The sequence below is a fragment of the Neltuma alba genome, unplaced genomic scaffold (genome assembly GCF_004799145.2).
Source record: "Neltuma alba isolate B1F8T4 unplaced genomic scaffold, ASM479914v2 tig00011603_pilon, whole genome shotgun sequence".
In the NCBI taxonomy this organism is placed as follows: domain Eukaryota; kingdom Viridiplantae; phylum Streptophyta; class Magnoliopsida; order Fabales; family Fabaceae; genus Neltuma; species Neltuma alba.
Genome location: NW_021636254.1, coordinates 108,978 through 131,033, shown reverse-complemented (window position 1 = coordinate 131,033; position 22,056 = coordinate 108,978). Strand labels below are relative to the sequence as shown.

The 22,056-nt window shown below is 30.2% G+C and overlaps 1 protein-coding gene across 1 annotated transcript; it reads right to left on the bottom strand.

Moving 5' to 3' along the window:
* Positions 1–5,784: 5,784 nt before the first annotated feature.
* On the bottom strand, positions 5,785–6,321 carry LOC114715635 (disease resistance-like protein CSA1). The gene has a single exon (XM_028900495.1). The coding sequence runs from the start codon at positions 6,319–6,321 to the stop codon at positions 5,785–5,787; it is 537 nt and encodes a 178-aa protein (XP_028756328.1).
* Between the last annotated feature and the right edge of the window lie 15,735 nt (positions 6,322–22,056).

The following is a 22,056-nucleotide window of genomic DNA, read 5'->3' as shown; positions in this document are numbered from 1 at the left end:
TTTGTCTTATATTAAAGATAAAAAGCAGTACAAGGGAGATGAAGTCACACATTAGGCTCGTATGTATCTTCTTATCTTAAGTACTTATAGCCATTTTCATTTTTTAAAAAAGTATTTTTTAATATAAATAAAAACTTTAAAAAAATTAATTTACATTTTTTATAAATAGTTAATTCAATTTACTTATTTAATCGATCTGAATTAATTATTTATCTATTATAATTAGGAATAAAAACAGTATTCAGGTAGTACATAGCATGCGCATGCATTTTATTGCGGAGCAAATTATTGAATAATGACATGCAGTGCGCAGAAAGCAAAAGTGAAGTGCCAGAAAATCCAAGGCACGCGCGCATGGCTGATGGTAAAGAGCCTCATGAATAGTGATATCTCTCATTTTGAGGAATAATATTAAATAATGTTTTGTATAAAATGTCCCCTAATACCAGTCTATTGTCATGTAGTTTTTCTTCTTAATGAATGATATTATATTTTTACTAAAAAATAAGACTTATCCCAACTCGGATTGAAGTTCAGAAAATGCAAAAGGATAAATTGAGGGTAAGAGCAGAAAAATGAAAAAAAAAAAAGTGTTAAGACATAATAATTCAGTGAAAATAGTTTATCTGTATGTTTACAGAAATTAGATAATTTTTTATCATACGAGAACAATGAAGTAATGCTGTACGCAGGCACACTTCAAACAAAAGCCAATAAACAAAAAAAAAAAAGCAAATAAAAGCTACTTTTGACTTTTATACCAAGATCGTCAATCTGCCTATGAAAATGGAATCTCCGTTGGCTTTTTGGCATGTGACTCCCCGTTTCAAAGGGGGGGAAATAAATCACCGCGAAACTTCATGGAATGGAATGCGGTCCATTTCAAAACGGGGATGGCCCTCCAACAACTCTGCACTCTGAACTTAATTAAAGCTTTCTTTTTTCTTCTTTTTGTACCCAAAAAAAACACTTTCTTTTATGCTCACAATCAAATATTCTTCTTAATTATATTGATCGTTTCTCTTAAATACCCCTACTATTAGGAAACACCGAAATTTAATTAGTTTATTGTGTTTTTTTCTTTTAGATTTTCAGTTCTGTCACAATTTAAATATGTGGGTTGGTTTGGATTAAGGTTAATCAAAGTGATTTTTATAAACTGACGTCAGGAGCATTTTAGTATTTCGGTTAAAAGTTTAGGATTATTTTTACACAATTAACCTTTTTTTCAAATTAGGGTTATTTTGGTATTATTAAACATTATCATGGGTCTCACTACAAACAAAAAGTGATGGCTGTAAGACTATAACCATGTCATTTTTGCTTTGATTTTACAAATTTATAAGTACTTTTGCATTTTTAAAATCTATGAATTATGCAATTCTTGATATAAGAGGAGTATCCAATAAATTCTATCTAGGTGTATACAAATGATGAAAAATGGAGATTATAGGAAAAATAATAATTATGGGTAAAAGCAGTGAGATGCCAAAAGAGCAATCATTTAAAGGCAGCTAAATTCTCAAAGAAATTGCTGAGAAATGAATTGGAAATACTGAAAGGTTTATTCAAAATTTAAATATCTTGTTTAATATTAATACTTATGAATTACTGTTTGTTTGAATGATATTTATAATTTATTTTTAAAAAAAATTTTAACATCTGAGCTGTCATTGTATTTATTGATCTTTTGGACTTAATTATCATTTCACTAACAATTATTCTATTATATTCTTGCCTTAACTTATTCCAGTGCCAATATTTTTAATCTCTAATTATTCATAATAAATTTATTTTTTTAAGAAGTGACAGTTATAAAATTATTTTTATTTTAAATTTTGTGTATATTTTTACAAAAAATATCCAAATATAAAAAAATATTAAATTGAATCTGAATCATTGAAAATCAATGTGGTTGCTTCTTATTATGACGAGGGTATTGTACAAAGTAAACCTGCATTTTTATTATTGTTTTTCAAGACATGCAAAAGATAAGTTTTTATAAATTATGTATGTTTATTTTATCTGTTTTTATTTTATTTTTTCGGCTTGTAATTAGCACTTCTTTATATACTGTATTTTCTTATTTTGAATTTTAATGCCTAAAGTAATGTATTTGTGAGTCTTTGTTCTCTAAAACGAAGGAGACAACTAAAAGCAAAGCCAACTTTTACCCGTTTTCGTGTGCCTTCCGAAGAGTGTTTTTTTTTTTTTTTTTTGAGTTTTAATGCGTACTTCGGAAATGACCTTGCTACTTTCTCCCAGATTTCCTAGAGGCCTTCACCCAAAGCTTAGTTAATAAAACAATAGAAATGATTCAAATTTAATAAGTGCATGATGACCAATTATATACTCCCTCTGTATCTTATTATAAGATCTAATTTTTTGAATAGATTTGTCTCTTTTTATAAGATTCCTTTTGAGTTTGTCTGAACATTTAATATATTATCACTTACTTTACTCCTAGTTTAATGTATTAAATATATTCTCTTTCTTCATTTATCTCACTATTACTCTCTCACATCTATCCATTTATATATAGGGGTATATTTGGAAAAAAATTGTATTTGCTACATATTAATTGCTTTTAACTAATTTTAACTGTTTTCTTAAACTGCATAATTTAATTAAAAGGATCTTATAATAAGAGACGGAGTAGTATACCCATCCTACTCATAAAAGTTGAAATTAAGCACGCAGCCAAAATAGGGAAGATATAAGTAGGCACGAATCCATTATTTTTTATTTTAATTTATTATTTTTTAAAATTTATTAAATTATATGTATGAGATATATGTTATAAAATTCATGCTTTTCAATCATTTTACATGTAAACTTACTTTTCTAAATAAGTTTTAATTTAACAAACTGACTTTTATAACAAACCAATTCAAATATAAATCACATTAGGCTAACTGATTTTTGCAAAAGTTATATAGAATAAAAGTCAGTTTTGTCACTGTTAATCCAAATACACCTTAATTATTTACATCGTATTTCATATATAATATTTAATTAATTTTAAATAATTTTTTATTTACATAATTCAGTTAATTAATCCAAGTACACTCTTAAGTACTTATTTACATCGTATTTCATATATAATATTTAATTAATTTTAACTAATTTTTTATTTACATAATTCAGGTAGTTGGTTGTCATCTGTTATATGTGTGAATGAGTTTTTAAACTCAAATTTGTTGGTGACATGTTCGAATGAGCATGTGTTTCATTTGTATTAAACAAAACAAAACAACCTAATTTTGTTTCCAAAGATACAAAGGCAAGCAAAACTTGAAAGTAGATAACCTATAACTTAGTTTTAATTGTGTACCTTAGCGTCCATTCCTTACTGAAAGTAATTGCCTAAACAAAAGTTAAAAGAAAATCGCTCCTAAACGACCTGTCGGCCAAACGAATCTAATGGTTGTTCGAGTTCCCTTATTTTAAAAAATTTTGTATTGTGTGAAAATAATTTTAATTCATAAAACGTAAAAATAATTTTTTTTAATTGATTATTAGAGGCATTTAGCCAATGATGTGCAAGTCTTGACATTTTTAATTATTATTAGCTCTCATTTCCTCTCCTCTTTAATAAAACGAGCTGCCATCAAGGATCGTTTGATTTCCATTTTTGAACCCTTTTTTTAGCCTTTACCATAAAGCTCGGTTGGGTATAGTGCATATTATTGTACTTTTTTCCATCCTAAATAAATATAAAATTCTAATATATTTTATTTTTTAAATTCATAAATTTTTATTGAACTATCTCTATTTATTATGAAAATAAAAGATCTGACGCATGTAATTAATTGAAAGTAAAAATAAAAAAAATATTAAACGTTGGTACATTTTAAAAGTGTATACCGAAGTCCACCCAAAAATTTCCTGTAAACATTTCCACTGATACGTACGGATTGCGGGTGGCAGCGACGGAGAAGCTCCTGTGAAATGAAAGTAGAAAACTCACACATAATTGCATATATATATATATATATATATCTATCCTCTCTGTGTTTTTCCCAATATTTTTCTTACATTTAGACTTCAAGAGTTATTGATTAAACTAAAGAAGATGTTGTATCACTCAAAATTCAAAAAGTGCATATGAATCTCCCAATATTGAAGATCTATAAGAACCTCGATTTACTTCTTCTTGTTTGATTTGAATATTTATTTGTTAATACTTGTAGTCGACAATGATGATCCAGAAAAGACGGCGCAGAAAAAGAATGCACCATCCCAAGGTTGTGGAATGGAACTGAGATCCACAGTCATGAAAGACTGTGTAGTCCTATGCATGAACCACTCTACAACTCTTTTTCCATGATATTGCATTTTGGGCTTGTAATCAATGGTTTTGTTATTATGTATGTCAAGTAGCACTTTGGCTTCAACATCTTGAAATTAGTCACATATCAAAAAAAGGGAAGATATGAGATGGCACGAATTCAGGTTCTTCAAGGTCATGTGAAGAATTTTCAAAGAGAATTATAGTTAATAGTACAAGGTTAACAACATGTCAACATTGAAATAAATTAACAATTGAGTACTATTTTATTTTGGGTTGATGTATTTTTTAATCCCTCTAATTTGCTCTCATTTTAGTTTTCAAAGGGCAAAATGGTCCAGATATTTATTAAATTATAAGAACTAATATTTTCAAATGCAAAAAAAAAAAAAAACTTAAGGGACTAAAAGTTATTATATGAAATTTAAGAGACAAAATTGAAATAAAAGCTTATTTGAAGGACCAAAAATTATATTAACTACTTTATTCTTTATTTATAAGTTACTTTTAATATGTTTAACTGAAACTAAATAAAACCTTAAAACTCATTAATTCTATTTAAGATTAAATAAGCTTTCAACTTATATGGATTTTTCCTAGTAAAGTTTTAATGAGGCATAATATTTGTTTATAGACATCCAAAAGGAAGTTATATGGATGTCCATAAACTCTCCTAACCCTGGGCCTTTCATATTCCACACCCATAACCTCTTTAATGAATGGTTTTTAGGAGTTTTCATTTCATAATAACTCAAAGGTTACACATTATGCGCTCATGAGAATTAATTTTTCATTTATTTTATGTTACTCTTAATGAGGTTAAAACCCTACAAATAGAGGGCTACGTAATAAATACTCATTTGGTACTATTTATAAGGTATTTCTAATATGTTTCACACAGACTAAGAAAAGCCTTAAACTACATTAACTCTTTATTAAAATATAACAACTTCTCAACTTTACTCCTATTTAATATATATATATTTTTAAAAAAAAACTATCTACACTATAATAAATGAAGGACAATATAGTATATTTATAGTAAAAATTTAATGAAACAACTGATAGATAGGACAAAAAAAATCTTCTCTCTCTACCCTATAAATAGGATCAGGAGAGTAATTTGCACATCCAAGTGAATAAGAATACACTCCATCTTTCTCTACAATTTTCTCTCTTGTCTTGCTCATTTGTCTAATCTCCTTTACATTTCCTTATTTTCATATCACCGATCAAATATTCTCCTAAATTATAAGTCTCGTTTCTCTTAAATCCACTTGCTACGAGTAAACACCGGAATTTAGTTAGTTTGTGGTGTTTTTCCTTAACCATCTCTAGCATGAAATTAAATATGGGCTCGTTTATATTTGAATTGTAATATTATTACAATTTAAAGCTTGTTACTGCCTCTGCATTATCATGAGCAGTTAAAAGACATGCGATATCCAAGAAACTCTCTCTCTGTCCCTCATCAAGTCCTTCAAGACTTAATTTTAGGGCACCGTTAATGTGTGGATCAGGTGATGTTGAAGGTTTTCCAATAGGCTTTCCCAAGCTTCTGGATCTTCCTTACCAGACACAGCGGAATTACCCAAATGTCTTAGGGCCAATGGATTTCCTTTTGCCCTGTGAGTCACTTTCTTTGCCAGCCTTCCTAGTTTTGGGTGAGGGGCAGGGCGGTCTTTTCCTAAGGCATGTGAAGAGAACAGTTTAAAAGCCTCATTAGAATCCAAACCCTTTCGTTCATATATAGCATCACGATCTACGTTAGTACCAAGGACTTGTTTATCTCTGGTTGTTATTAAGATTTTACTACCTAGTTTAAACCAATCGCGTCTTCCAACCAAATTGTTTACTGGATCATAATTATCCCCTAACAACGCCAAAATAAGATCTTTCTTCACGGGCTGTATTCCATGGTTCTTTGATTTTTCTCCCACTTTTTCCACAACACCACTTGTTATATAATGCTCTTGAAAGAGTTGTTTTGTCCAAACCGCCCATCCCCCAAATGCAAATAATTCGGACATCGTTGGACTCCTTGTCCAATAGTGATTCTACATCTCTCATTCTCTCTTTAATTCCGATAAAGTGTTCTCCATTATCTTCACTTGGATACCGCTTTCGCAACTTGTTTTTAACACTTTCCACTATTTCTTTAATTCGGTCTGCTTCATTATCTCTGCACACCATTGAAAAAGTAAAGATGCACAAATTTAGTATCGTCGTATCTATTGAAGATTTTTAACTATTCCTAATGAAATGCAACTTTGAAGATTCCTCAATTTTGAAAATGTGTTCTTATTAATAGTTTTCTTGAGAAACATTACTCCCTGTAAAGTCTGTCATATTTTTATTAAAAAACACTTAGAAGTTGCCTCAAATTTTGTTTTTACTCCTTTTCGTGAGTTCTGGCATACGAGTTCGCTTTTGAGAAATATAAAATTGAACAAATAATTATCCTCTTCAAAAATTAGTAATATATAATAATATGTTTGCATTACATTTACAATGAAAGTCCTCACCTTTTTGTCCAAAAGAAGTGAAAGTCTCAAATCATGATTTTTAGTCAAGATAAAGCCTCTCTAGCGGTGAGACATACTGTAAACCTTGGGAGAAGCCTAAGCAATTGTTTGATTTCTATTTTGTTTAATTTTTATTTCAGTTTCAGCAAATAAAAAAAGGAATTCTTGTTTGGGTGAGGTGAAACCCAAAAAGCAAGTCAATAAATAAAGATGTGTGGTGTGAGTAATAAACACGGAATAGGCTACGTACTGGAAAATTGTGCAGACACAGCTGTAAATGTTGGCTAATGCGGATTGCGCGTGACACTGATCGGTGAAACAACAGTGAAATAAGCACAGAGAATCCCCACGCAATTGATAATTTTGAGAAAATGACATTAAGGTCCCATATAAGCAAATATACAACAAAAAGGTCCCTTGAAATGTGATAATTTTTCTGAAGTCCCAAAGGGACTTAGCTGCCATTTTCAGAAAGTTAAAATGACTTCCTTACCCTAGCATATCAGAGATAGAAGGCGCTGAGATGAGTTTCCCGCATAGTGTGGCTCTGTTATGGCTGAGAGAGAGGTCATGGAAAAAGAAAGAAGGAGCCATTGATAATGAAGTATCTTCTCTATTACTATTAGTGAAGTCCAAAAAGGTTCCATTTGAATCTTCACAAATCTTCAGATCTGGAAATTTCTTTCCTCTCCTCTCCTGGAATATTTTTCTTGACAGATTGATTGTGTTTGGGAATGAGAAATTAGAAAATCATTTTTGCCTTTGGTACTGTAAAGCTTTTATTTTTTTGTCTAAGATGAACAAGTAAATCAATGGAAAAACTGTGTTTTTGGTTGGTGATTTAAGTTGGGTGTGTAGGATGACCATGGGTGCTCTGTTTTTGGGTTGCTTGTGGGTGGTTTTGCTTTGTTCTGACGTTAGTTTAGGGGCAAAGGAAGAAAAAGATGAATGTTAGTTTGGGTAAAAACCCTTAGCATGAAATAGGATATTGTGTTGTCAATCAGGCTGCGATAGTTGTTAATATGTGCCGCGACAGTTGTCAACATAGCTTCTTGACTTGTCAATAACAGTTGCGTGATTTTTTATGCAGGTTTAAATTACTGATGGCGAGTATGTCTGGAAAGCATCTATTTTGCTTTGTTCACACAAGGAAAAAGTTTATAAGTGATGGAGAGGATGATATGAGATATGGGGGAGGTAGTGTAAGAACAACAAATATAAAGGAGGGCACAAGTTATGAAGAATTGAAGAAAATTGTATCATCAATTGCTGGAAAAGAAAGTAACTCATTTCTTTTGAAATTCTCAGTTGTGTATAGCTCAACAGCACTCAGCGTAGAAATTAACAACCTGAGTTATCCAAAATAACAATTAATATAACAGGAGTTAATGACAAGTGATATAACAATTTCATAATAAATGAACGTGTGGATATTAACAATTGATATTCAAAATTTTTACAATTGAAGGTGTTATTTATTTATAATGTTAAGTAATATTTGCATTAAAATATAATTATTAAGAAGAAGGTGTTACTCAAATTTATGTTCAATTGATAAGAGACAGTGCCTTCATTAACAAGTCATAGTGCTTCATTGGCAAGTCACAGTGTCACCATTGATAAGTCATAGTGTCACCGTTGACAAGTTATAGTGCCACCATTGACAAGTCAGTGTACCACCATTGACAACTGATAATTCGCTGAGGCGTCTGACCATATCTGTCGCAGCTCCCCCATCTATCCCAAGGAGCTATCATTCTGTGTAAGGCGCCGCAGCTCCTGATCATATCCGCCGCAGCACCCAACCCTTTTAAGAAGTTATTCGGTGAACAACAAGTCACAGTGTTACTATTGACAAGTCAGTGTGCCACCATTGATAAGTCATAGTGCCACCATTGACAAGTCATAGTGCTACCATTGACAAGTCACAGTGCGACCATTGACAAGTCATAGTATTACCATTGACACTTCATTAATAATGATTATATATGACAATATAATCAAAATATAATATGATAAAGTGATTGAAAATATCACATGATACTAAAACATGTTAAGTAACTTGAATTCATATTGTTGACAATTTATATCAGCAAATTAATTGACAAGTCACAGTGCTCCATTGACAAGTCATAACAGGTCTAATGATAATACAGGGTGCAGGTAATGACAACTGAAATGATAGCAGAATCTAACATGCCAATTCATAGCCAACTTTCATTTACACTTTCATATATATGAAATTACACCTATTTCACAACCCATCCAAAAAAAAAAAAATAGGGGTTGCATATAATTACGAAACTAACTATTGGTGTGTATCCATTTACAAAAAATTCTCTTCACACACATTTACAAAATATTCCCTTCACATCCGTATAATGCTTTTCGGAGGGCAATGGTATTTGGAAATATTTGTCCTTCTCCAATAATCAAATCCCTCTGTTTTGTGGAATTCATTTGTGGTGTAAGTGTTGGGATCATTTCAACAGCACAAGGAATTGATGATGGCTCTCCAATCTCATCAAATGAGGTAGGTAGAGACATAGACGATCCATTGATACCTCCAAATAATTGATCAATCCTACAGGAAATGACAAGTTAGGGTGCATGCATTGACAAGTTGGTAGCAAGACAGTAACAACTAATATTGATAATAACAGTTTTGTTAAACTAAACTTGCACATCTTGCTCGTCCATTACATTATCCCTTGTTGCTTCTATGTGGTCTTTATTTCCATTCTCTTATACCTACACATGACCGCTTTCTTCATTGAATTTTGCCAAATTTTCTACCTCATCATCACCTACCAACCCCACAAATATTTTTTTATCAAACACAACTGAGAATTTCAAGAGAAATGAGTTACTTTGTTTTCTAACAATTGATGATATAATTTCCTTCAATTCTTCATAACTTGTTCCCTCCTTTATAGTTGTTGTTCTTACATTACCTCCCACATATATCATCTTCTCCATCATTTATAAACTTTCCTCCTAAATGAACAAAGCACAATAGATGCTTTCCAGGCATACTCGCCATCAGTAATTTAAATCTGCATCAAGAATCACGCAACTGTCATTGACAAGTCAAAGAGCTACATTGACAACTGTCGCAGCACACATTGACAACTATTGCGGCCTGATTGACAACACAATATCCTATTTCGTGCTAAGGGTTTCTAACCAGACTAATCTTCATCTCTTCCTTCCTTTGCCCCTAAACTAACATCAGAACAAAGCAAAACCACTCACAAGCAACCCAAAAACAGAGCACCCATGGTCATCCTACACACCCAACTTAAATCACCAACACACACCAACCAAAAACACAGTTTTTCTATTGATTTACTTGTTCATCTTAGACCAAAAACAAAAGCTTTACAGTACCAAAGGCAAAAACGATTTTCTCATTTCTCATTCCCAAACACAATCAATCTGTCAAGAAAAATATTCCAGAAGAGGAAAGGAAGGAAATTTCCAGACCTGAAGATTTGTGAAGATTCAAATGGAACCTTTTTGGACTTCACTAATGGTAATGGGAAAGATACTTCATTATCAATGGCTCCTTCCTTCTTTCTCCATGTCCTCTCTCCCAGCCGTAACAGAGCAACACTATGCAGGAAACTCATCTCAGTGCCTTTTGTCTCTAATATACTAGGGCAAGGAAGTCATTTTAACTTTCTGAAAATGGCAGCCAAGTCCCTTTGGGACTTCAGAAGAATTATCACATTTCAGGGGACTTTTTTGCTGTATATTTGCTTATGTGGGACCTTGATGTTATTTTTCCTATTTTCTATGGTCTGATTGTAACAACATTTGAAATTACTTATAGTAAGTACTTCATCCGTCTCATATTATAAGTAACACTAAAACTCATCACATAAATCAAAATATTAGTTAAAATTAGTTAAATATAATAAATATGTAAAAATTAGAAGTTCTTTCACTAAAATGCTCTTATTTATAAGGAAGAGAGAGTATAAGAGAAAGAATAAGAAAATTATTATAATAAAGAGAATTATAGAAGAGAGAGAATGTGTGATGGAGAGATGATGATTTGAGAAATGAGATAATAAATATATTGAGTATTAAAATAAGTAATTAATGAGGGCAAAATTGAGAATTTGCCACAAAAGTTTAAAACAATTTATAAATGTGGCTTATATTTAGGGACAAGAAAGATATGATAGTTGTTGCTTATAATATAGGACGGAGGGAGTATATTTTATATAAATTGAGATAACTTTTTTATATATTTATCTTATATTTTAAACATGGTAGTAAAAAAACTGTTTATAAATAATTTTAAATGGGTTAATTTGTTTGCTTTTTATCAGTTATATTATTTTTCACGAACTCGTGGAACATGTGACAGCAGGGGTGAATTAATGTTTGGACAAATGTGGAGATAAATTGATAAGGATCAATTTTCACTGTGTAGATTTTTCTGGTGTAAAATAATATTATTCCCTCCCAGATTTATTTTGATTTAACACTTTATTTTCCCAAATTTATAAATTTTTTCTCAAAATCTTCATATTGATTATAACAAAAATTATCATTAAAAAGTAGTTAATGATTAAAAAAAGACTTTAAAAATGAAAATTACTATACGTTTTTCATAAATAATACTACTTACGATCTTTAATATAAAAACTAATTTGATTTTTATTTTAATTTTAAATATAAGATCCTAATAATCTGATTTGTCTTTTATTTTTTAAATTTTTTTAAAGTAGCCGTTATAGTAATGGTAGTTATAGCTACTACACTTGATTAGTAAGGATATTTTAGAAAAAAATATCTATTTATTATAAATAATTAATTTAACTAATTTTTTTAATCTACTTAAATTAGTTAACCTACTTTTATACTCTTCTGATCTTAAATATAAAAACTATTTTGTAGTATAAATTATACTACAAAATAAATTTTATATTTAGAATCAGAATAGTATTAAAAACCGAAGTCAACAGTTAATTTAAACAAACAGGGCCATGCATTTCAAAGAAAGGGGGTCCCAGGAAGTTGGAATTTTGCCGCGCTGTTATCAGCGGGTGAAAAAGAAATTGACCGGGCACTTTCGGTGGCCTTCGCCCCCCACATACATCACGTGCAGAGCAAATTAAATTATTGAGTAAGGACACATGCAATGCAAATACCCAAAAAAATAAAACAACTGTTATGAAATGGATCTAAAATAAAACTACAAAAGTAAAATAGAGAAAGATGAAGACAAAAAAATAAGAGAACTTTTGTATTTCTTCACTTACACTACAATACAAATGACATGTCCTATTTATAGACATAGTCTTATACATAGGTTATAATTGTTTTTAAATGACATATAGTGGATAATCAATCCCATAAATATGAATGGAGGTGAGTTACAAGAGTGAATAGATAGTGGAGAAGTAATGGATAGTGAAGAAATAATAAATGGTGGAGGTAGTAGAAATTACTCAGAGAAGATAAAGAGGAAGGGGTAAATAGAAATTTACATAATATTCATAACAGCAACCAATGCATGTTAACTAAGGCTTTTTTTTTTTTGGTAATAATTAAAGCTACTTTTGACTCGTCAGTCACGGAATCTATTTGTCGGTTTTTTTAGCATATGATTGACGTTGTGCTTGGGATCATGTTCTCAGCCCAAACTGGCTTTTTGACAAAAAAAAAAAGGGAGCTTCTGATGTCAAATATTCGATTTTAGCCATTTTATAACCATATTAATTAATCATCCAAATAAACATATTATTTATCAAACTGATTTTTTATGTAAAAACTAATCCAAATTTAAATTACATTACCGCCTTGTAGTTAATCCAAATAAGTGCAAAAAAAAAACCAAAATTTAATTAGTTTGTGGTGTTTTTTTTCCTTTCCGGTTCTATCTTCTATCATGAAATTAAATATGGGCTTGTTTGGATTAGTGTTAAATTGTAATATAGGTATCTTATTCAAATTTATTTTAATGACAGTGAAGATATTTTTTTAACACATCTGAGCCACGTATACCGATACCCACGGAGCAATGTTCACAATGGTAACCCCACCGACGAGTCTGGTAGTGTGGAAAACAAGTCCGCACGCATGCGACTTCTTAATGATTACGCATGCCAGTTCTTGAAAGAGCGGAATTTGTGTTAAAATCGGGATACCCTGGTGCTCACAAAAAAAAAAAAAAAAGGAAAATTGAAGGCGGATAAATAATCTAAAATGAAACTGATTTTTTTCTTCTGTTTTTGGTACAACATTATGCACAAAGATAGGGTCTAAAAACTTATTTCATATGTCCAACATTTCTTAGAGTACGAGATATAGCTGTAATTGGTTTCCGGGTGATATCCGAAGAGTTTTGATGCATGGTTAGGAAATTACCTTGAGACTTTCTCCCAAATTTCTCTAAAGGCCTTCATCCCAAAACTTAAATTCAATAGGAAATAAACAGGGCCTGTGGGGGGATTATACTACTGGGGAAGATAATTAAGGTGGTCTTGGAGTTGACTCAGGCAACCAAGTCAATGGAATTACGTCTGCGAAACTTCATGAAATGGAACGCATACCATTTACACGAGGGGATGGGCCTCTTTCAAGTTATTAATTAACACTTTCTTTTATTTATGTTCTCAATCTGAACACTGGAAAAAAAACTCTCCAATTAATATCTTCCTGATTATCAATTATTTCTCTCTCTCTCTTTTTTTTTTTGCCAACAATTATGATTCTCACATCTCAATACTTTGTGATTAAGATTTAGGGAAAGCTAATCCATAAATCTTTGTAGTTAATTGATTTTTAATCATATCCTACAAGGGTTAGTCTCCCTTGAGCCATTTGATGAAAATGATAGAGCATAATCAATATGTATAGATGCTTTTCACATACTGTCGTCAATGCAACTTTTTGTTCATTTCATACTGAACAGAAAAGACAGCATCAAATGAAAAAACGGAGAGCCGAGAGAAAGAAAATTACCCAACGCTTAATCAAATTTCTTAAGGGTCCGTTTGGTATAAGGGAAAATGAGATAAGGATAGGGGAGGAAAAATTTTAATGAGCTTGATTTTAAAAATTAAAAATGTGAGGTTAAAAACTTTTAATTAATTTTTATTACTCTTTTACATTACTTTTCTCTTTATTAAAATTTCAAAACCCCACTTCTCCAATTTTTTATATAGAGCTCATTAAAATTTTCCTTCTTCTCCCCTCTTTTTCATTTCCCTCGTACCAAACAATACCTAAGGTATAGACACATTAGTTTGAGCTACCGTATTTTACGGAAAATTACAATTAATTGAAGGGTCAAAAAGACAATTTAAAAAGAAAAGGCTTGTGCCAGCTTACATCATCCTTCGATCATGCCCAGCTACTATCAGACCTCTTCAATTCAAATAATAGACTTAGCTTTACATGATCAGACTATGCAAATAGCAAAACTTGAATTAGCAATGGTGCTGCCTTGATGACTTGCTCTTAACTTGAACAAGCCTATCAGTTTTTGCAAAGCCTCCAGCTGTGACTTGCTCTACATCGAATGAGATGACTAAAAGCAAAGCTAACTTTTGCAGGCTTCGCCTTTTCCGTGTGGCTTCCGAAAAAGCTTTAAGGCATAATTAGGAAACGACGTTGAGACTTCCTCCCGAATTTCTTAAGGCCTTCACCCAAAGCTTAATTAATAAAAAACTAGAAATGATTCAGATTTAATAAATGCATGATGGCCCATTATATATGCCTATAAGTAGGCACGAATCCAAGTTCTTAAGTTGAAATTAGTCACGCATCAAGAATAGGGAAGATATAATAAGTAGGCACGAATCCAAGTTCTTCAAGGTCATGTGAAGGATATTCAAAGAAAATTATAGTTAATACGAAATGACAGGCCGGTGACTTTAGTTTGCTTACACTGTAATATTCTCAACAAGATTTAAATAATTTAACCACTATTTTAGATTTATTTATAAATCAATGTCGTGCCAAAGAAAATCTTAAAACTTATTAATTTATATTTAAAATTAACTAGGTTTTCAACTTTGCCACCATCAAATATACATAATTTAAAGACCCTTTGTGCCAAGAAATTCATACTGAAAGAGTAATGCAAGAAGAGATCACTCCCTCTTAAGCCATTTGATGAAAGAAATGATGCCTGTTAGAGAGAAAAAGCACCAAAACATTAGAGCAAGAGGCAAAAGTAATGAATACATACAAAAACATTTAATTCGCCATATGAACTTGGAAGTGATGGAATATTCTTGAAAATGCTCGGTTTCCTCACAGGTTCAGTAGTTCTGTTTGTCACTTATTTTCAAAAGCAAGCTATAACTTTTACTTTATTTTACTTTGAACAAGCACATCACTATATCAGCTTTTGCAAAGCCTCCAGCTGTGACATGTGTAGCCCTACTACAAATTATGCAATATTTGTCTGTTCTAGAAACTCATTTTCATCTGCTTAGAGAGAGACATTGACTGAAAAAATACAGATAGGAGTTATATAGATTCATCTGTTATGTAACGGACCATTATGAGGAAATAACGAATATACAGCTTCATACTCGTCTGATCCGTAGGAAATACCGTACGAAAATAATTTTTTTTTTTTACAGAAAGAACATCGAAATAATATAAGAATAGCGGACTATTATAAGCCTTGCTGATTGATTGAACAATGAGCCCTTCTGCTTTCCAAAATAAGTAGAAAACAACTGAATGCACAGAATCGGGGGATGAGATTGAAACTAACAAAATATAAGATTTAATTTCATTCACATGCTTAACATGGGATATATAAATTGTTGTCTCTTAGAAAATGATGTAGAAATAATATCCATGTGTATTGAATGGAGGCTGGGTCCGGTTGTTTTTAATTTTAATTGTAATGTATAACAGTTGAAGAATTAGTTCTTATTTAATTTAGCCCTATAGGCATGGAAGAACACGATAAGAGAAAGATCAATCATAATTAAGCATATATATATAGTTACCTATCCATGGAAGATGTATTACTAATTGGGGGATATAATAAAAACATCTCAACTTAAAAGATCAAGATATGGGTGTAGAGGAAGATTTAATATTATAATTAAGTCTTCGCATGGGTTTGTTCAAAACCAACAAAATCATATTTCATCCATTACAAGTTACATCAAGTAACAAATGCATACACTAAATGCGAATGGATCATAGAGTAGTCCCAGAAAATTAAGATTTGTAACTCTTACTTTCTTCCGTCAGCTTCTGATGTCTTCGTTAACTGATGAGATATTCATCTTTGATATTCGCAAAGCCTTTGCCAGCAACTTCAGTAATTTGATCTGCCATTACGACATAGAAGAGATGAAATTCCAATCCTTAATTATGATGTGGGATTGGGGCGAGGGAACCCCAAGAGTTGCAAAACATTCACAATCATTCTTTCTCCTTTTTTTTTTCTCTCTTTCGAAGAAAATCAAAGTTTAAGTGAGTTAAATTTCAGTTTTCATTAGACTAGTATGCCTTTACTTGGGTTTTGGCATACACACAATTAGAATAAAATTTAAAATTTTTTAAATTAAACCTTGTGAAAAAATCTTTGGGCTTTGCTTAGCATGCGCTAATCATGAAGATTTCTCAACTGTTCAAGAATACTTGGCTGCTATAAACTGACAATGTTGGCCGAAGTAATTTACGTTCCATTTACGTATGTGCCTAATAAAATGAAACTATATATATATATATATATATATCCAATATTAGTATGTCTCTCTAGCCCATTGGAATTAATATAACTAGGTTTTATATAATACAATGAACAGCCCAATAAATAAATGATGCATTTCAAAAGAAGTTATGAATTAAGACGAGAATACTGTGCAAAACAAATTTCTTACCGTGTTCACTCAATAATGAAAATTCAAAAGGAAAAAAAAAACAGAGAGAGTAGTAAACAGCCAGGTGTACCCTAACCATTCAAAGGGACAAGTTTGAGAGAAAATTCAAGGATCGATAAGAAAGATATTAAGTTCAATTCATTATTCGATTAAAATTATTTACGTCATAAGGCACGCTTTGTTTCTTCAATAATCGAGTCATGTTGCTATAAAGAAAATGAATTTCAGATATCCACTAGGAATAAATTCAGCTCAGCGTAAAACCCTTGATTACATGCATACATATATAGATATATATTTTGAATAAAAGGCAAAATCAAATGATATTAAGAAGTAATAACATCTACAAAGTTCCAATGATTTGAGGGAAGATAAAAACATCTCTAACCCTGTTGCATGCATACATACATATATATGGCTACATGATTTGATAATAAAAAATTTGATGTCATTAACGTATTAAAAAAGAAAGCAATTCTCAAGGAAAAGAACGCTAGGAATCAATGATGATGACTACTTTATTTTTAATTCTTTAGGAACCGTCAGATCAATTGGACGCTAGTTGACAGCTTTAAAACTCAAAATCATTTCTTCAAAATCGATCTTGTTAGAAAAATTGATCCATAAAGCCTTATAGTCTAACTTGAATTTTAATTAGGTCTCGGTAATTTTTTTTATTGGGTCCTTACATTTTTTCCCATTATAGCCATTGGTATCTATACTTATAATTTATCAATCTGTAAGAGAGACAACGTCAATAACGAATGATGTCGTCCTCACTCAGCATACACTTGAATTAAATTTGTCACATGAATCTAAATAAAACCAAAATCAACCAAATTATAGATTATGTGTAAACGTGTAAAGAGACAGCTTTGTGTATAATAATTTCTTATTACGTTAATAATAATAAATAAATTTCATCTTTTTATTTTGTATTTTGTCGCAATTTACATGTGGTTTAGCCACCATTGATATTCATTATGAGTTTAGAAACTAATGCTTATAATTGAAAGACTGTAAAAATAAAAAAATTACAAAGACCTAATTAAAAAGCAAGTGAAGTTACATGAACTTACATTTTAATTTTTCGAAGACTTGGAAAGTGGAAACTAAGATTAAAACAAATAAAGAAAACTGAGATTTATATTTAAGACTGGAAGAAAGTAGTCAAATATGCCTCTAGCTTATCGTTTATTGAAGAAAATACGTTGTCATAACTTGTAATCCAAGGAAAATGTATTATTGTTTTGGTCGTTTTCTCGAAGGAACAAATGAAATTGGTGTGTATATATAAAAAGTTTTAAGACATAATAATTCAGTTAAAATAGTTTATTGGTGCGTATATATAAATAAGATAATTTTGCATTATATGAGAACAATGAAGAACGTAATGCTGTACGCCAAGGCAAACTTAAAACAAAAGCAAATGCACAAAAAAAGCAAATAAAAGCAACTTTTGACTTTTATGCAAAGATAGTTAATCCGAATATGAAAATGAAATCTCTTTGTCGGCTTTTTGGCATATGACTCTTCACCGTTCAAAGAGTGGAAAATGATGAACAATGACTGCGAAACTTCATGGAACGGAGCGCGATCCATTTCAAAACGGGGATGGCCCTCCAGCTGCTCTGCACTCTGAACTTAATTAAAACTTTCCCTTTTTCTTCTTTGTGTGTAAAAAAAAAAAGAGAAATTAAAACTTTCTTTTATGGTCACAATCAAATATTCTTTTTAATTATATTGATCGTTTCTCTTAAATACCCATACTACAAGGAAACACAAAACTTAATTAGTTTATGGTTTTTTTTGGCTTTTCAGTTCTATCACAATTTAAATATATGATTTTGTTTGGATTAAGGTCGATTACATTGATTTTTATTTCGACTGATTTTTATAAACTGACATTTGGAGCATTTTAGTACTTTGGTTAAAAGTTTAGGGTTATTTTTACGCATTCGACCTTTTTTTTAAATTGGGGATATTTTAGCAATTTTGAAACATTATCATGGGTCTCATTGCAAAAGTGATGGTTGTAGGACTGTAACCATGTCATTTTTGCTTCGATTTAATAAGTTTCTAAGTATTTTTTGCATTTTCAAAATCTACGAATTATACAATTCTTGATACAAGAGGAGTATCTAATAAATTTATATGCATGTGTATACAAATGATGACAAATGGAAATTACCCGGGGGGGGGGGAATAATTATGGGTAAAAACAGTGAGATGCCAAAATACCGATCATTTAAAGGCAGCTAATTTCTCAAAGAAATTGCTAAAAAATGAATTGGAAATACTGAAAGGTTTATTCAAAATTTCGTCGCAAATTAGCGACGGAATTTCCATCCGTCGCTAAATTCCATCGCTAATCTGTATCTAGCTGTCAGACAATTCCGTCACTAATCCATCAAAAAAATTAACGATGGAAATTTCGTTGCAATTCCATCAGAAATTAGCGACGGAATTTGTTTCCGTCGCAAATTTTAAGAAAATAAATTACATAGGATATATATACAAGTAAGAAAATATTGTTTATCATAATCTATTTAAATTATTTAATTTTTTATATAGAATAATTTATTAGATTTTATTATAGTAGTTATTTTTTGAATTTTTTGAATAACAAGATTTTTTGACTAATTGTAAATGATTTTTTTCAAATATATAAACCACATATATATAATATAATATAATATTATATATATATAACTAAATTGTATATCTTATCAATGTTAATTAAAAAATAAATTTAAAAAATATTTATGAAAAAATATTTATGATGTAAAATTCAAAATTAGTGTCGTTAGAAATTAAAATCATATTAAAAATATTTTTTAAAAAATAAAACATTATAAAAATAGTAACACAAATATTTAAAAATTATTTTTTCATTAAAATAGTTATGATTAAAATTATCATATAGTATATTTTTAGTTTTTAATAATATATATGTATATATAATTGTTTGTGTAAAGTAATATAATATATATTTAATTTTATATAATAAATTAATAGGTTCATTACAGCTTAACTGGTAAAGCCGCACGTGCGCACAGAGGAGGTCCTGGGTTCAAGCCATGGAGAAGTCACTTTGAGAAGAGAATTATGTGGTGGTGACATGTGGCGCACACGTGGCAGTAGATGTGAAGTGGCAATGACATGTGGAAGTGATCCCAGTGATGACGTAACAATTGATAGAGGTGCCACGTGGCATTTTATTTTATTTTTTAAAAAGTTGGCGACGAAAAAATTCCGTCGGTAATTAGCGACGGAAAATTCGTTGCTAATTCCGTCGCTAAATTCAAAATTCTATCGCTAAATTCCGTGTTTTTTTTGTAGTGTTTATAATTTATTTTTTTAAAAAAATTTTAACATCTGAGCTGTCATGCATTGTATTTATGGATCTTTTGGACTTAATTATCATTTCCCTAACAATTATTGTATTATATTATTGCGGGGTGTTTACATAATTAATTTTGAGTTCTGGAAATCACAAGGTAACTTCCAAAAAGTTTGGCGTGCTTCAACGAGTCAGTTAATTGGGAGGCTCCCAACAACTAACTGGATTTTTTCTGGCGGAAAAAAAAAAGATTTGTTATTTTTTATTTTTTTGCCGTAACTTATTCCAGTGCCAATATTTTTAATCTCTAATTTTTATAATAAATTTATTTTTTTAAGAAGTGACAGTTGTAAAATCATTTTTATTTTAAATTTTGTATATATTAAAACAAAAAATTATCCAAACATAAAAAAATATTAAATTGAATCTTCTGAATCATCGACAATCAATGTGGTTGGTTCTTATTATGATGAGGGTATTGTACAAAGTAAATCCGCATTTTTATTATTGTTTTCCAAAACATGCAAAAGATAACTTTTTATAAATGTATGTATATTTTATCTGTTTTATTTTATTTTTTTGGCTCATAATTAGCACTTCTTTATATGCTGTATTTGCTTATTTTGAATTCTAATGCCCAAAGTAATGTATTTGTGAGTCTTTGTTCTCTACAACGAATGAGACAACTAAAAGCAAAGCCAACTTTTACCCGTTTCCGTGTGACTTCCGGGTTTTAATGCGTACTTAGGAAATGACCTTGCGACTTTCTCTCAAATTTCTTAAAGGCCTTCACCCAAAGCTTAGTTAATAAAAAAATAGAAATGATTCATATTTAATAAGTGCATGATGGCCAATTATAAATAATATTCTACTCTTGAAAGTTGAAATTAGTCACGCAGCAAAAATAGGAGAGATATAAGTAGGCACGAATCCAGGTTCTTCAAGGTCATGTGAAGAATTTTCAAAGAAAATTATAGGTTAATAGTGAAGAGTGACTTTAGTTAATAGAAGGTTAACAATATCTAAATAAATTAACGATTGAGTACTATTTTATTTTAGGTTAATATAATTTTTGGTCTCTTAAATTTGTCTTCATTTTAATTTTAATCCCTCAAGAAATAAATGATTCATATTTTTATTAAATTATAGAAACTAATGTTTTAAATGAAAAGAAACTTGAGGGGCTAAAACCTATGGTTTGAAACTCAAGAGACCAATACTGAAATAAAAACAAACTTAAATGACCAAAAATTATATTAACTCTTTATTTTTATTTATAAATTACTTTTAATATGTTTTTTCAACAAACTAAATAAAATCTTAAAACTCATTAATTCTATTTAAAATTAAATAAATTTTCAACTTTGGCACCATGAAATATGCATGATTTAAAAATTAAATAACATATACCTATATTTAATGAAGGATAAAAAGGAAAAATAGAAAAAGATTAATGGCAGTTGTAAAACAGCAAGGACTCTTTTTAATTCAGATCTAAGAATTATTTGCAAGAGGAAACAAACAGGGCCTAGGGGGCTTTATATTATCGGGGAGGATAATTAAGGTGGTCTTGGGGGTGATTCAGGCAGCCAAGTCAACGGAATTATGACTGCGAACCTTCATGGAATGGAACCCACCATTTAGAAAAAAGGATGGGCCTCTTTCAAGTTACTCTTTGATCGTTAGTATAAGATTTAATTGTTCAGTTGAATTTAGTTCTAAACATATAGTTTATTTCTTATATTTATCATTTATCAATTATTCTTAAATTATCTTTATAAGTACTCCATCAACTATAATTAAATAGGAGAAGGAAGAAGGATATTAAGAAAAATAATTATAATACTTTAAAAAAGACATGTTATATTTCTTATAATTATCTAACTTATTTAATTTTTTTAATTTAAAAAATTAGTTAAATAGATTATATATAAAGGATCGGAAGAGTATTAATTAAAACTTTCTTTTATGTCCTCAATTTGAACACCGTAAAAAAAAAAAAAACATTCCAATTGATATTTT